This window comes from Nannospalax galili, unplaced genomic scaffold (assembly GCF_000622305.1).
Source record: "Nannospalax galili isolate Female #2095 unplaced genomic scaffold, S.galili_v1.0 scaffold367, whole genome shotgun sequence".
In the NCBI taxonomy this organism is placed as follows: domain Eukaryota; kingdom Metazoa; phylum Chordata; class Mammalia; order Rodentia; family Spalacidae; genus Nannospalax; species Nannospalax galili.
In genome coordinates, this window is record NW_008356465.1 from 1,110,846 (window position 1) to 1,126,197 (window position 15,352).

A 15,352-nucleotide genomic window follows, 5' to 3' on the forward strand; every position below is an offset into this window, starting at 1 on the left:
ACACCTGTGTTGTGCCATGCCCACAGAAGTCAGAAAAGGGCATCAGATACCCTGGAACTGGAGTTAAGGACAGTTGTCAGCTGCCATGTGGCTGCTGGGAATCAAAACCAGGTCTTCTGCAAGGAAAGCCAGTTTTCTTAACTGCTGCACCATCTCTCCAACCCCCAAAATTTTCATTTCTAATTTTGTGTGTGTGTGTGTGTGTCTGTCTGTCTGTATGAGTGTATGCTACATGTGTGAGTGTGCCTGCAGTTAAGACTAGAAGAAAGTATTGGATCACTTAAAACTTAGTTGCAGGATTCAGATCCCCTGGAGCTAGAGTTGCAGGTGGTTGTGAGCTTCATGATGTGGGTCTTGGGGACTGATTTGAGTCCTTTGGAAGCATAACAAGTGGTCTAAACCGCTGAGCCATCTCTCTAGCCCCTTGTTTTGCTTTTTAAAGAAATATAATGTATCAAAAATAGAAACTTGGTCCAAAAAGTAAATCTTTTTTTTTCCCGTGCTTGGGTTCCTTCCCTTGTTTTGCTTTTTAAAGAAATATAATGTATCAAAAATAGAAACTTGGTCCAAAAAGTAAATCTTTTTTTTTCCCGTGCTTGGGTTCCTTTTCCGTGTTTATTCAACTGTTCTGATCTGTTTCTTATCTTTTTTAGGTTTTACACCCTTCTGGTGCTGGCTACAGCTCTCTTCGGACAACCACCTTTCAAGAATGTGATTGTGAATGGACTCATCTTGGCAAGGCAGGTGCACCCTCTGTTGTGATGAGTTACATTCTGGCTTTGGAAGCTGTTGCCTTCCAAAGCGACCATGTTCTGGTTGGGCCTCAGCACATTTTCTCCTTAAATAGAGGAATTTAGCACTACTCGATTCCAGTTCTAGCCCCCTTTCCCTTCTCGTCTCAGACTTCTTGCTGCCTGTTTATATCTCTCTCTTTTTTTCCTGAGGCAGACTACCCTCTAGCTTACCATCCTCCTGCCTTAGCCTCCCAAATGTAAGATTATAAGTATGCATCGTAGTGCCGCACCCTGACCCTGCTCCCTCTTACTGACATTCTTTTTTTTTAACTTATTTATTTTTATGTGCATGGTGCTTTTCCTGCATGTATATAAATGCCCCCACGTCATGCAGTGCTTTCGGAGGCCAGAAGAGAGTATCAGATACTCCAGAACTGGAGTTATGATGGTTGTTAGCCACCATATGGGTCCTCTGTAAGAGCTGCCAGTGCTCTTAACCACTGAGCCATCTCTGTAGCCCCCTTGTTGATATTTTTGTCCTTTGAACATCTCTTGGTGCTTTAGCGCCACATGTTCACTGTCGTTTCCTAAGGAAGAAGTATATATTGCCTGCCAGGCCTTAGGGAGATGGAACCTGTTGCTCCTAGTAACACAGTGCTTCTAGTGATGCTACTAACAATAAAGTTCTAATTACTTCACTTAGCATTTTGTGAGGTGTTTTTGCCTATAGGTCTTACTTAATCTGTGTATTCCTCCTGAAAGGTATGTGTTTATTGTCTTTTTAATATATGAGGAATCTCTGGATTCCAAAAACCAGGTGAGTGTCAGAAGCAGAGCTAGTGAGAGCCGTGGCAGACTCTACACAGGGACTTTCTTCTCACTAAGAATCACTACCTACCTAGTGTTAGAGGGGAGTCTTTTCAGTCCCTTTGTTTCTATTACCATTAGTAAATTAGAGCAAAAATAAGTATAAATAAAAATTTCAGACAATATTTTTCCACACAGACCCCCTGCTGCACATGCCGTGTAAAGAAGAGAATGACCCAAACATTAGTGCATCCTCACCCTTAGCCAGGCCCAATGTGTACACTGCCATGCGTAACTCATTCCTCCACAGTTATGGGAGGTAGGCCTTGTAATCGTCCCCTTTTGATGGTGGAGGAACTTACAGTACAGAAAAAGTATCTTGCTGAATGAATGTTACACAGAAACGAGTTGGTAAATTCCCATTCTGATCGTAGGCATCTGGCTCTGTAAAGTCTTCTTCTTTTTCTTTTTCCCCTCCTTCCCTTCCTCCCTTCCTTCCTTTCTCATACTGAGAGTCCCACATGCTCTGCTACTGAGCTTTTTTCTTTTAAACTAACCCTGCTTTTTAAAAGTTTTCTTGGGGCTGGAGAATATGACTCAGCAGATAAAGCATTTGTCATGCAAACCTGGCAACCTAAGTGCATTTCCCAGAACCCATGTGGAGGAAGGCAACTCCACAAAGTTGTCCCCTGATCTCCATATGCACACCATGGCAACCTAAGTGCATTTCCCAGAACCCATGTGGAGGAAGGCAACTCCACAAAGTTGTCCCCTGATCTCCATATGCACACCATGGCAACCTAAGTGCATTTCCCAGAACCCATGTGGAGGAAGGCAACTCCACAAAGTTGTCCCCTGATCTCCATATGCACACCATGGCATGCGCACTCCCATACCCACACATGTATATACACACAATAATAATAAATAAACTTTCAATGATACAAAATAATTTTTTTCTTAATTGGAAATTTTGTTGGGGTCATTATAGATTTGCATAATAAAGATCTCCTGTATATAAACTATCTTGTGCTGTCACAGTCAGGGTATTAACATAGCCCATTGATCTGGTTCATTTGTTCCTAGTTATTGTTTAAGCACTTCTTACAACGTAGCCCTGGTTGGCCTTGAACTTACAAAGATCTGCCTTTCTACCCCTTCTAAGCACTGGGATTTAAAAAGTGTGTGCCAGCATGCCTGGCCTTTACCCCAGTTTTATGTGTACTCATTTAGTTGACTATATTTAGAAGTGTATAGTATTCACTAACAGAGCCAATATACTGAATTGTTTCAACACAAGGATCAGTCTTGGTGCCCTTTAACTACACTTACCCAACTTTCCACCTCACTTCCCAACCCCTCGTATTCTCTATCTTTGGAATCATTCCTCTTCCCCCATTTTTGTTGTTGTTTGGTGTAGGAGATCAGATCCCGAGTCTCACACATGCTAGGTAAGAAGTTTGCCACATAGTTGTACCCCCATCCCAACCTATCACCTATGAAAGGGAATCTAAGGTTCTTCCAGTGTTTGGTGATTGTAAATAAAAATACTACGAATATTCATGCACCCTCGTGCAGTTTATGTGAACTTAAGCTTTTATTTGTCTGGATGGGACATCTTCCTGCTTCAGTCTACCTTGAAACTTCCCTAAAGACTTACCACGGTATTAAAGAAGAGTTTATGTGGCTCTGTGGGTAAAGGCGCTTGCTGGGCAAGACTGGCAACCTGAGCTGGATCTCTGGAACCCACAAAAAGGTAGAAGGAGAGAACTGACTCCCCCCGCCCCCCATCATGCATGTATACACACAGTAATGAAAAGTAAATTTGGTTAAAGCTTATAAGTATGAGCAAAACTGCTTTGCCATTATGGCTTGCATTAGCTTATATCTAAGTTAGGTACTCCTCATTTGTACTTAGGTGTTTATAAGCAATCTGTATTTCTTTGTGTACTTATTTAATTGGTATCTGCTTTTTGTTTTACAAGTGATGGCCAAAAAATGAGCAAGCGGAAAAAGAACTATCCAGATCCAGTTTCCATCATCAATAAATATGGTGCTGATGCCCTCAGGTACAGAGCAATTCTTTGTGTGTATTTTATATATATGTATATGCGTGTGTGTGTGTGTCATAATTCTCAGATTTGGTTTCTGAGTATGCTTTTAAACATTGGGTATCTGTGAAATTACATTTTTATGGTTGTTGATTTTAAGCCCTAAACATAGTTTTTTAAATAATAAAGATATTTTCAAACCTAGAGGTCTTTTTGAGGAATAGGAAGTATCCTATAGTCTGTAAGTCACCCAAGATTTCCCAGGCTGGTTGCAGCTTACCTCTGCCTTACCTCCTTTCTAGGTTCTCTCTCTGGTTGGTATTAGAATTATCTCATCCTCGATTTTAGTACTGCATTTTTACAGCCGTATATGATATATTTATGCAAGAACAAATACAAATTTGATTTTTAAGGTAAATTTCAGCCACTGCTTGAAACAGTCATAATCTTGAAATGCAAGGTCCTCAAGTCCTTGTTCAACATGTCCATGTTATAGGTGAGCTACACACAGTTCCATGTCACTTGGAGCAGAGAGTGGGGTTGACCCTCAACTCAGTTGTCTATCAGACTTGTCTTTGGTGCTGTCATGTGTTTGGTCTAGGTTTTTTCCCATGGTAAGGGTCATCTTTCAGGATGCAGAAGAGCATTCCTGGCCTCTGCTGGTTTTAGACTGTACTCTCTAGGCTACTCCTTATGAACCCGGGTGCTCCTATGGTGAGGGTGTGAGCATGTGAGCACTATGGGTGGGAAAGAGGGAGTGGCTGGTCCTTGGTGAGGACCAGGCCAATGTTAATCCTCTTGGTCCTGGTAAAATGATGTATTTTGGTTTCAGTAGTAGTATTTGATGTACTAGCTGTGTAATTTTTCTGTATACATTTTCTGCCTCTTTCAGATTGTATCTGATCAATTCCCCTGTGGTGAGAGCAGAAAACCTTCGCTTTAAAGAGGAGGGTGTGCGGGATGTCCTCAAGGATGTGCTGCTCCCATGGTACAATGCATACCGCTTCTTCATCCAGAATGTCTTTAGGCTCCGCAAGGTATAGAGCACAGTGGGTTGTGTGTTGAGCTATGAGGTCAGACTCTGTGTAAGACCTTGAGGCCACATTGTTGTATTGTATACTGTTGGTGGATACCCAGGAGGAAGCTGTACACGAATGTGCAAGCGGTGTCTGGGGTCCTCAGGGAAGACATGGCCTGCTCTATAGAAAGAGTTGCAATGTCGGTTTCATCAGCCTGTTTTTTGTGGTGAGCGTAGCCATCCTCTCTTTTAGGAATTGGTGGGATGTGGAATTAGGGGAGATGGTACACGAGTCAGCTACTAGCAGAGAATATGCAGTGAAAGACAGAGGCAGAGCCTGGGGTCAGGCTGGCCATTTGAGAGAGTGGTCAGGGAAGGCCACTGTGTGGGTTAGCATTGGTTGAGCTTCTGAGAGCCTGAATGGATTGCTAGGATTAAGAATACCAGTTGGAATATATATCAACCTGTCTTCAGAGTAGTTCCCTGCTCACCTAGGAAGCCCATCTTGAGAAGTTTAGTCTGCATCCACCTCTTCTGACCCCAGCTGACCATTGTCACAGCACAACACCTTCATCACTAGCACAAGGTTCTGTATTACATGAAAGTCCATGGGGGAACACCAGTCCTATTCATCCTCTTACCCAGCACCTATCAGTAGAACTCCTGGTAACTTACTGTTGAATGGGTGCAGTATGACTCCCGGAGCAGCCCAGAAGCTAGCAAGTAGGCTAGCAATCCAATCACTTGCTTCTGCTTCCTCTAGATTCAGCTCTGCTCTTTCTTCTACTGGGAACACAACAGAGGAAGTCTGTACCTGGGGCTCCCGTGGTATACTTCTCCCTGAAAAAGGCAGGGATCTTCCCAGGCTCTCAGCCTCCCTCTGTAATCCTGCCAATTCTCCTGCAAGTGGTGCCAGGTCGGCACAGCATCCCTAAAGCTAGTGTGCTCTGCAAACCTCTGTTGGTGTGTGGCTTAGGAATGTAAGGCAGGCTCACACCTGCCCACAGAGAGGCCATCTGTACGTAGCAAGACTGCACCCACTATGAGGTGCTTAAACCACTGGTGTAATCCATCACCACTGCTCTGCCAACCTGACACTGCTAAGAAGCATGGCTTGCAGTGAGTTCAATTTGCAGAGCAAGAGCAGGTGAGATGGCCTTTAGGATCAAGGAGGGCTTTTGTAAAGTAAAAGAGATATAAAGGGTTTCAAGTTGGATCATACTGCCTAATGTGAGAATTTTTTCCCAGTACTCGTTTTTAGTTTATAAACAGTCATTTGGTCTTAGAAACTTTGACTGCCCTTCCTTCCTTAAGTTTAAAGTAACCAGACTCTAAGTTTGTTTCATTTCACTTAAAAACCACAATTCACTGAAGATTTGATGTCTCTTTTTAATGCTTATACTGAAAATATGTCAGAAATATAGCTTGCCAGCAGGCTCTGAAATCCTTCTGGATTTTTAGTGCTTCTTTCCATTTTATTAACATAAAGTTTATTGGGGCTAAAGGGATGGCTCAGTGGTCAAGAGTATTTGCTGCTCTGTCAGAGTGTTCAAGTTCAGTTCCCAGCACCCACACTGTACAGCTCAAAAGTGCCTGTTTCTCCAGCTCCAGGGGATCTGATGCCCTCTTCTGTCCTCCACAGGCACTCTCACACACACATGGGTGCACACACACATACATATAAATAAAATAATTAAAAAGATTATTTCCCTTGTAATAACTCACCCTCTGTGCATGTAAATGCCTCGTTGTCTGTTTGCAGGAGGAAGAAATGGAATTTTTCTACAATGAGCACACAGTTAGAGAAAGCCCCAACATCACTGATCGGTGGATCCTGTCTTTCATGCAGTCCCTTGTTGGGTTCTTTGAGACTGAAATGGCAGGTGAGTCTTTCTTGTGTTGTCCTAGAGATAAGGACTATTTACTCTCTTTGTGATTGTTCTTTTGCTATTTTAGCTGTTTTTCTTATAAACATAGTGGAAATTTTGAGAGATAACAGCACATCATTTTTCCTTTAACCCTCCAAGGACAGTTTTGTTAAGGCTCATTAGTTGTAGAAAGGAATTTGTTTCAAAGCCCTGGGGAATTCTCTCTGAAGGATGACCAGGCAGAGGATAAACCCTGTGCAGAGGATTGTCCATGGACCCTGCCATCTTTCAGGACCAGTTGCCATGACTTCCCATGAAGCTGAGTCTGGAAATTGTACACCCTGGTCAGAACCTAGTCCATCTAGAAACTAGAGCTCAGTATCCCTCTGGCAAGGGGCACGTGCAGGAGGTAGGCATCCACACTGAGGACAACTCCTGACCCAGACTCGGCTTTGCTGACCTGCCCCCTGCATACCTATGATACTCCTATCTTCAAGACCCGAGAGAACCTATTTATGAAGCAGTCGTGGCATCTTTTGGGGATCGATGGCTAACTGCAGTAGTAACTGCTGTTGTCTCCATATTTTGTGTGCTCGTTATATGAGGTTCATTTATTCTCTGAGAGATGAAAGCAGAGGAATATCAAGCTTCTCAGAAAGAAAAGTGTGGTAAAGCCTAGGCATAATGTACACTGGCCTCTCTTTGAATAATCCCAAGTTACTGAACTTGCCTGTCTAGACAGGTGACCAGCTAATGACTCTGGCCCTGGGTTCTGGTGTCTGAACCACAGCAAGAGCACCATTGCCATCGTACCTTCTCCCAAGAGTACAACAGTGGCACAAGGCTGTGCTGTGCCTTGTAAGATGCTGAGCAGCATCCCTCTGTCACCCAGTGAGAAGAGAATAGTGTTCCCCCTCCACATATTTAGATAACTACAATATCTCTAGGCTTTGCCAAGTTTCCTTTGCAGAACAATTTGGCTCCTGGTCAAGTACTCCTGGCCTGCCCTGTGCCTCTCAGCATCATTTAATGCAAGCTTTCTACTACTGTTTTGTTTCAGTAGAAGACAGAACGGTGGAAGAAATCTGGGCCCTGTTGGTGCTATTCCACAACTCCATGCACACCAGGCCTGAGTCACAGAACAGGGGTTCAGTTTTCCTCACTATATGAGTGTACATGCAATTCGGTATCGTTGTGTGCCCCTGAACACCTTGGCTGCCATGTGGTGTGTCCTCAATCCATGAGCTGTCTGTGATTGCTTTGTTCCGATTCTCAGTGCCCCCCTAGGTGAGGAGCCCCTGAGTCGGAAGGGGCTGCTTGTTCTTTATTGCTCATCCCTCTTCCTGTCCTAAGGCCTGGCCCGACCTGACTCATGGCTTGCTTTTAGCTTATAGGCTGTATACTGTGGTGCCTCGCCTGGTCAAGTTTGTAGATATTCTGACCAATTGGTACGTCCGAATGAACCGCAGAAGATTGAAGGTGAGACCTGATGGGAAAAGCAAAAAGTACGAAATTTCAGAGTTGAAGGAATATGAGAGCAGTTCAGAGGAAAACAGCATTATCAAAAGCTCTATTTGAAGCTTTCCTCTCTCTGTGTTATATAAAATGCATCGATTGCCATTTAGTAGTCAAGGACCTATGAATTCTAAAAGTCATTGTGCATATGGGTATGGGTTCAGTCCCATGCAGGACCAAAAAACTGAGCAGATCTCTTAGAATTCTGAAAATACTTGTAAGTATGGATCTAGAACTAAAAAAGAACTATTTTAATTTTTTTTATTTCCTGGAAGACATGAACAGATGTCCATTCACCCCAGCTAGGGCACCAAAGTAAACCTTCCTCTTTAGCCTGGTGAACCAGTGAGTGTTTTGGGGTTACTTAATAGGAGTATGGGTAAGGGGTTACATACCATTGATTACTTAAAGGCAGCTGCATCATCACCACGAAGCCCACCCCAGCATAGGTGAGGACTTAGGAAAGCCGAATTCCTACAGCTCCCTACACAACTTGTAGATAGCCGAACTGGTCTGAGCCTCTCCTCTCCCTGCAGTTGTTACTGCTTATATAACCTAGGGCAGGAGCTTCTTAAGACTCAGGGGTCTGTTTACTTCCTGAGCCTTGTAAATTTGGTTTACTTCAGAATTCTACAGGCTCCAGAAGGAATGTCTCAATGGAAAGAAATAGCTACAGAGCAGGGATGGTTGTTTGTACCACCCGAGACAGACCTTCAGCAGGTGTTTGCTATGGACAAAGTTCTTAGCTGTTGGGGTTTTAGGATGAGCAATCATGAGCCCTGGTCTCAAGACTTAAGTGGTTTGTGCAGAATTAATGAGACAAGACAGGGAGTGACAGCATCTTCCTGGAAGGCCAGTTTTTTCCCTAGATGAATTACCATTTTGTAGTGATTTCCTATAATGAATTAGAATTAATACTTTGAAAAGCATACAGTATATACCTACTTTAAAAATAAAAATTTGGGGGACTGGAGAGATGGCTCAGTGGTTAAGAGCACTGACTGCTCTTGCAGAGGACCTGGGTTTGATTTCCAACACCCACATGGTGTCTACGAACTGTCCTTAACTCCAGTTCCAGGGAAATCTGAAACCGTCTTCTGACCTCCGCGGCATTGCACGACATGGGTGCACTCACATACATGAAATATACTTGTACACGTAAAATAAAAATAATAAATAAAATATTTAAAAAAAAAAAAAAAACCCGGGCTGGAGAGATGGCTCAGTGGTTAAGAGCATCGACTGCTCTTGCAGAGGACCCGGCGTCGATTCCCAGCACCCACATGGCGGCTGTGAACCATCCTTAACTCCAGTTCCAGGGGAATCCGAAGCCCTCTTCTGACTTGCTGTGGCATTGCACAACACGGGTGCACTCACATACATGCAGACAACACACTCATACACATAAAATAAAAATTTTTAAAAAAGCCAGGCATGGTGGCACATGCCTTTAGTCCCAGCACTTGGGAGGCAGAGGCAGATGGATCTCTGTGAGTTCAAGGCCAGCCTGGTCTACATAGTTCCAGGACAGCTGGGGCTACCGGGAGACCCGGTCTCAAAAAGACCAAAAAAAAAAAAGTAAAACCTTTTAGCTAAGGGTACTTTAGAATTTGCTGTTGGCAACTGTTTCTGTCTGTTGCATGGGAATCCATCTACCCCTAGCCTTCGGGTCCACAGTCAGTCTGGCTCCCAGTTACGGAGCCACTTCTCCCATCTGCCTGGCCTCAGGGTGGAGATGGCCAGAGGAGCAGCATCCTACTGTCCCATGCTGGCCTCCCTAACTGCCCTGCATAACCCCGGGACTCATGGCTGTGGCCATTTCTCCTTACTCTTTCTTGTCTGTGTTCTGCATGCTCTCTGTAGGCTGTCTCTTTTTGGTAAGCATTTATTTTTATGATAAAATTACTATTAGCAGGTTAATGTTTACTTCTTTTTTATTCTCTAGGGTGAGAATGGGATGGAAGATTGTGTTATGGCTCTGGAGACTTTGTTCAGTGTCCTGCTTTCTCTGTGCAGACTGATGGTGAGATGCTCAGCCCCTTTCTAGAACATGTGTACATTGTCCTGCTGCAACATCCTTCCCTCCGTCTGTTCTGTGTAAAAGTATCCAAACAGCTCTTATCTCTAGCTCCTTTTCAGAGGTCTTATTAGCTCATATGACAAGTACCAGCTGAGACTTACTAGATTCTTATTCACTGGCATTTTAGCACATACCCAGATCCTGCATTTAGACAAGGATCTATACTTAGAGAGGTAAGGCATACTTCTTGTTACTGTGAATTGTTAATTGTCAGTAACCAAGAGGTTCCTAAGACTAACTGACCAAGTGTATTATAACATTCTCAAAGAAAAATGTGTGATTGTTGGAAATTCCTATTGTTTAAAGTATTAAATGACATGTAATTGGGATGGCTGCAGCTTCAGTTCCCTATACCCTGCTGTGCTATTCCAGTATAAGGTTACAAGCCACTGACTGAGTCCATAACATTTACAGGAGAATTTGTGTTGTACAAAGTCATAATGTACTCTTTTTTAAAATATTATTTTTATTTTATGTGTATGAATCTATTGCCAGCATGTATATAAGTACACTGGTGTCACGAAGTGCCTGCAGAGGTCAGAAGAGGGCGTTGGATCCCCTGGAACTGCAGTTACAGACAGGTCTTAGCCGCCATGTAGGTGCTGGGAACTGAACCCAAGTCCTCTGCAGAGCAGCCAGTACTTTGAACCACTGAACCATCTCTCCAGGCTTCTCTTAAGACTAACTTTGTATATGTACATCCTCTTAGGCAGGCAGGGATTTTTGCTAGTTTATAGATAACGTTTCTGGGCTTTAGGATATTTACTCCGCCGAGTGTACTGATTTGATTGGTACTTGTCCGGGGTCTCCTAGTTGGAGACTCTTTTCTTTGAGTGGGCACATTCAGCCTGTGTGTATTCCAAGGTCATTCTCTGAAGTTATTAGTTGCCGTTTCTTGGTCTAAGTGAGATCACCTGATGATAGGTGTATATGAATGACATTCTCTCCTCTGTCCTTATACAGGCCCCTTATACACCATTTCTCACTGAACTGATGTACCAGAATCTAAAGATGCTGATTGACCCTGTTTCTGTCCAGGACAAGGACACACTCAGCATCCACTACCTCATGCTGCCACGTGTTCGGTAGGAATCAAATGCAGATAAGCCTCACCTAGGCCATGGGAAGGTACACGTGGGGTCCCAGGCTTCCTGGGAAGGAATCTGGACAGGACGCATTTCCCTGTTCCAGTCCCTCTGAGCCCCACATTCTACCTAGGCTGCCGTAGCTACTGCTCAGGGTGCAGGATGGGGCCTACCTTGGTAAGTGGTAGGAGGGATGTGAAATCCCACCCCTGAAGAGCTATGGCAAGTTGAAGTGTGCACACAACTTTCATATCACCTTGGGCACTCACTGTCTGCCCCTCAAGGAGGGTGCCACTGACGTTCTTCCCCAGATGTCTCACTGGAGCCCTAGCCTGAGATCTTCCTCACTGAAGCATACCTGTTGTTTTGAATTTCCACCCTTTAAAAGTAATAATCTTTCATATTCCTACCCTTAATCAGAGAGGAGCAGATTGACAGGAAAACGGAGAGTGCAGTATCTAGAATGCAGTCAGTGATCGAACTTGGGCGAGTGATCAGAGACCGGAAAACTATTCCAATAAAGGTTTGAAATTTTATTTGATGTAGGTTGACAGAGCCTTTATATCTTAGGAAATTTTAATGTGAAGAACTTCCAGCAATGGCATAATTCCTTTTCCTTTTCTTAAGTAAGGGTATGAATGACTTGGTACTAGTTTAGCCAAACATTTAGATAAACTTGAGTGAGTTTATTTTTATGTGAGTGTGTCTGTGTCACCTGTGCATACTATGCCTATTGGAGGCCAGAAGAAAGCAGCACAGCCATTGGAACTGGAGTTATGGATGGTTGTTAGTCATCATGTTGGTGCTGGGACCTGAACCCAGGTCCTTTGCAAGAGCAGCCAGTGCTCTTTAACTGATGAGCCACCTCTCCAACCCCATTGAGCTAGTTTAGATAAACATTTAGCATTCTGCCATTTGCAGGCATTGCCACTTAGTTCATTTTCCCCTCCCTTTTCCTCCTAGTATCCTTTGAAAGAAATAGTGGTTATCCATCAAGATCCAGAAGCTCTTAAAGATATCAAATCTTTGGAGAAGTATATCATTGAGGTAAGGAAAATGGTGTGCCTCTTTTGGGTCCAGATAGATTTGGTGTTTCTTCGAGAAAGTTATTTTAATAGATATTTCTCAATGAAGTTCTACTTCTTTTATAAATAAATCAGTACATGGATAACCATCTGTGGAATTATAACCATTTATGAAATTTCACATGATCAGTAAATTTTTCATTTGTTACTCTCATCTACTTCTCCAAAGTAAATTTTCGCAATTAGCGGAAAAGCTTTCCTCCTTCAAATGATGGAAGTAATAGTAGCCATGTGCTGTTTGTATATGCACCTGTGTAAGACAGGGTGGGTCTCACTCTATAGCCCAGGCTAGCCTTAAACTCAGAGTTCTCTCCACTGTCTTGGTCTCCTAGGATTTCAGGCATATGTCACTACCCATCATTCCTTAGTATATCTTTATAGTGACTGCACAGTATTCATTTCCTGGCTGCTTCCTAATTTCTTCTATTGTTAGAAGAATATTTAAGAAATTTGGGTTTCTCATTACAGAGCTGTGTATCTCTGCATATGTCAGTATCTGGATGTTGTATATTTCTGAGTATTTCATGAATGTGTACATGGTAAATGGCTTTCAGAGGTAGAGTTTGCGTCAGAATTACAGATCACAAAGCTGGCCATGGTGGTTGCATGCTTCTAATCCCAGCATGCAGGAGGCACAGACAACTAGTTAGATAGCAAGTACCAAGCCAGCCAGGGCTACATAGTGAGGTCCTGTTTCAAAAAAAAAAAAAAGAGAAAGAAAGAAAATAAGTTTAGATCACAGTGTTGGTACAATTGGGCATTTAGATTCATTAAATCCAGGGCATACCTGTATTTAAATTTTATTTATTTTTACTTTTTGTCTTTTTGAGACAGGGTCTCCCTGCAGCCCCAGCTGTCCTAGAACTCACTATGTAGACCAGGCTGGCCTCGAACTCAAAAAGATCCGCCTGCCTCTGCCTCCCAAGTGCTGGGATTAAAGGCGTGCGCTACCATGCCTGGCTATTTATTTATTTTTATGTGTATGAATGTTTTGCCTGTATGCTTATAATTGCACCATGTGCATGTACTGCCTGCTGAGGTCAGAAGAGGGTGTCAGATCCCCTGGAACAAGATGGTTGTTAGCTGCCATGTGGGTGCTGGGAACCAACCCAGGTCCTCTACAAGAGCAGCCTGTGCTCTTAACCACTGAGCCAACTCTCCTGCCCCAACATAGGTGTATTTTAAAGGATTAGGAGCCTGAAATTGGTAAAGAAAATTGAATCTACTTAAAATTTGGCCAAAGCAAGGAGAGAAAGACTCCTAGTTTCTCCCTGCCTTTTCTGTAGCAATGTTTTAATTTTATAATAAGATTGACAGAAAAGCCATTAGATACACATGTTAATTTAAGAATCTCTTCCTGCTTGATCAGTCCCTGATAGGGCTGTCCCTAAGGCTTCAGTGGTTTCCCTTCCCCCAGCATGGGATTGCAGTGGGAAATTATAATTGAGTCCATTGTTTGAGTAGTATTATATTTGAATAGTAATGTAATTTTCAAGTATAGCATTGCAGAAAATATTAAATTCTTTATTTGATTTTTAATTACTTGATGATTTTAGACAAATACTAGAAGTGAGATTATATCTCCTGAATTAATGCTTTGTAGACACACACACACACACACACACACACACACACACCTGCAGAAAACCAACTCAGATCTTTTTTTTATTTTGTATCCAAATTATCTTTTTTTGGGTGGGTATGTGATTTTTTTTGTTTGTTTGTTCTTTGTTTTGTTTTTTGAGACAGGGTCTCCCTGTAGTCCCCGTTGGCCTGGAACTTGCTAGGCAGACCAGGGCAGCCTTGAACTCATAGAGATCCACCTGCCTCTGCCTCCAAGTGCTGGGACTAAAGGCGTGTGTCACCACGCTTATCCTTTGGGGAGAGTGATTTTTGAGACAGGGTTTCACTGTATACCATATTTTGAGCTCACTATGTAGCCCAGGCTGGCCTCTAACTCAGAGTGATCCTCCTGCCTCTGCCTCCCATGTGCTAGGATTATCAGTGTATTATACCTGGCCTTGATTACCTTTTACTCCCATAGATATTACACAAGCATTTGCCTATTGTTGGCCTCAGTCTACACTCTTTTTGTTTTCATGACTCCTGCTGTATGATTACTGATCCTGCTTGATGGGAATCGGTCACCAGCTCAGTGGCAGCATGAGGTGCTGTGGTTTCACTCCCTAAGGGATAGTTAAGTTATAGTTAATAGTGAAGTGATAGCTAATTGTGGTGCTTCAAATCACTTGTGCAAGTTTACTCCCGAGAGATGGAGTTGCTAGTTCTAGAGTCTTCTTTCAGTGATGCTCAACTACCTTGATTGATCTTCGTAAGACATTTTTTTCATGCCATTCAAGTCAAGGGCTTTAAATATATTTGTAGAGTTGTACCACAGCCACCATTTTAAAACATTTCCACTTTCCTAAAAAGAAAGCCAGTATCCCTCAACAGTCTCCCACTGTTTTCCCCTCAAAATCTGGTCATTTCCTAGCAACAAAAACAAAAACAACAATTTTTTTGCCTCAAGATTTGCCTGCTGTGGACATTTCATATAAGTGGAATTGTACAATGTGTAATCTGCTGTGTCTGACTTGTCTTATCTAGTGTAATGTCGTCACAGTCCATTCAAATTGTAGCATATGTTAGTGCTGAATTCCTTTGTGCTGCTAAATTCCATTGTATCTAAAACCATGTTTTCTTTACCCATTCACACTTGCTCTGTTTTCTCTATGGTACTGGGACTCCAGCCTGAGGCCTGTGCATCTGACAAGCATTCTTCACAGCCTCAGCGCTTCCCAGTCACCGTTGATGGACGTCGGCTTATCTCTGCCTTGTGCCTCTTGTGAATGGTGCTGTTACGGATTTTCATCTGCATGTTTTGTGTGGATACAGATTTTCATGTCTCACACTTCTGTTTTCTCCTTGGTACACGCTATAGGAATTAAATGTCCGAAAAGTCACACTGTCTACTGATGGGGCACTCTTCGTGTACTCAGCCCAAGGGCTCCTTGGTACTTAGTCTCCTATTGGGCTTTTCTGTGCTGTCCTTTCCTTAAAACCATTTTCCTGTTCATAAGAATGACTAGTATAAATTCTCATAATCTTT

The 15,352-nt window shown here is 43.0% G+C and overlaps 1 protein-coding gene across 1 annotated transcript in view; it reads left to right on the forward strand.

The window, feature by feature from the left end:
* The window catches only part of LOC103751229 (isoleucine--tRNA ligase, cytoplasmic), a gene marked incomplete in the record, with an annotated part of 61,758 nt that overhangs the window by 35,215 nt on the left and 11,191 nt on the right, over nt 1-15,352 (forward strand). The window contains 10 exon segments of the mRNA XM_029556920.1: nt 654-740; nt 3,527-3,610; nt 4,485-4,629; nt 6,373-6,493; nt 7,866-7,957; nt 9,939-10,016; nt 11,037-11,158; nt 11,579-11,681; nt 12,122-12,205; nt 15,185-15,257. Of these exon segments, the coding sequence (XP_029412780.1) occupies nt 654-740; nt 3,527-3,610; nt 4,485-4,629; nt 6,373-6,493; nt 7,866-7,957; nt 9,939-10,016; nt 11,037-11,158; nt 11,579-11,681; nt 12,122-12,205; nt 15,185-15,257 (989 nt within the window).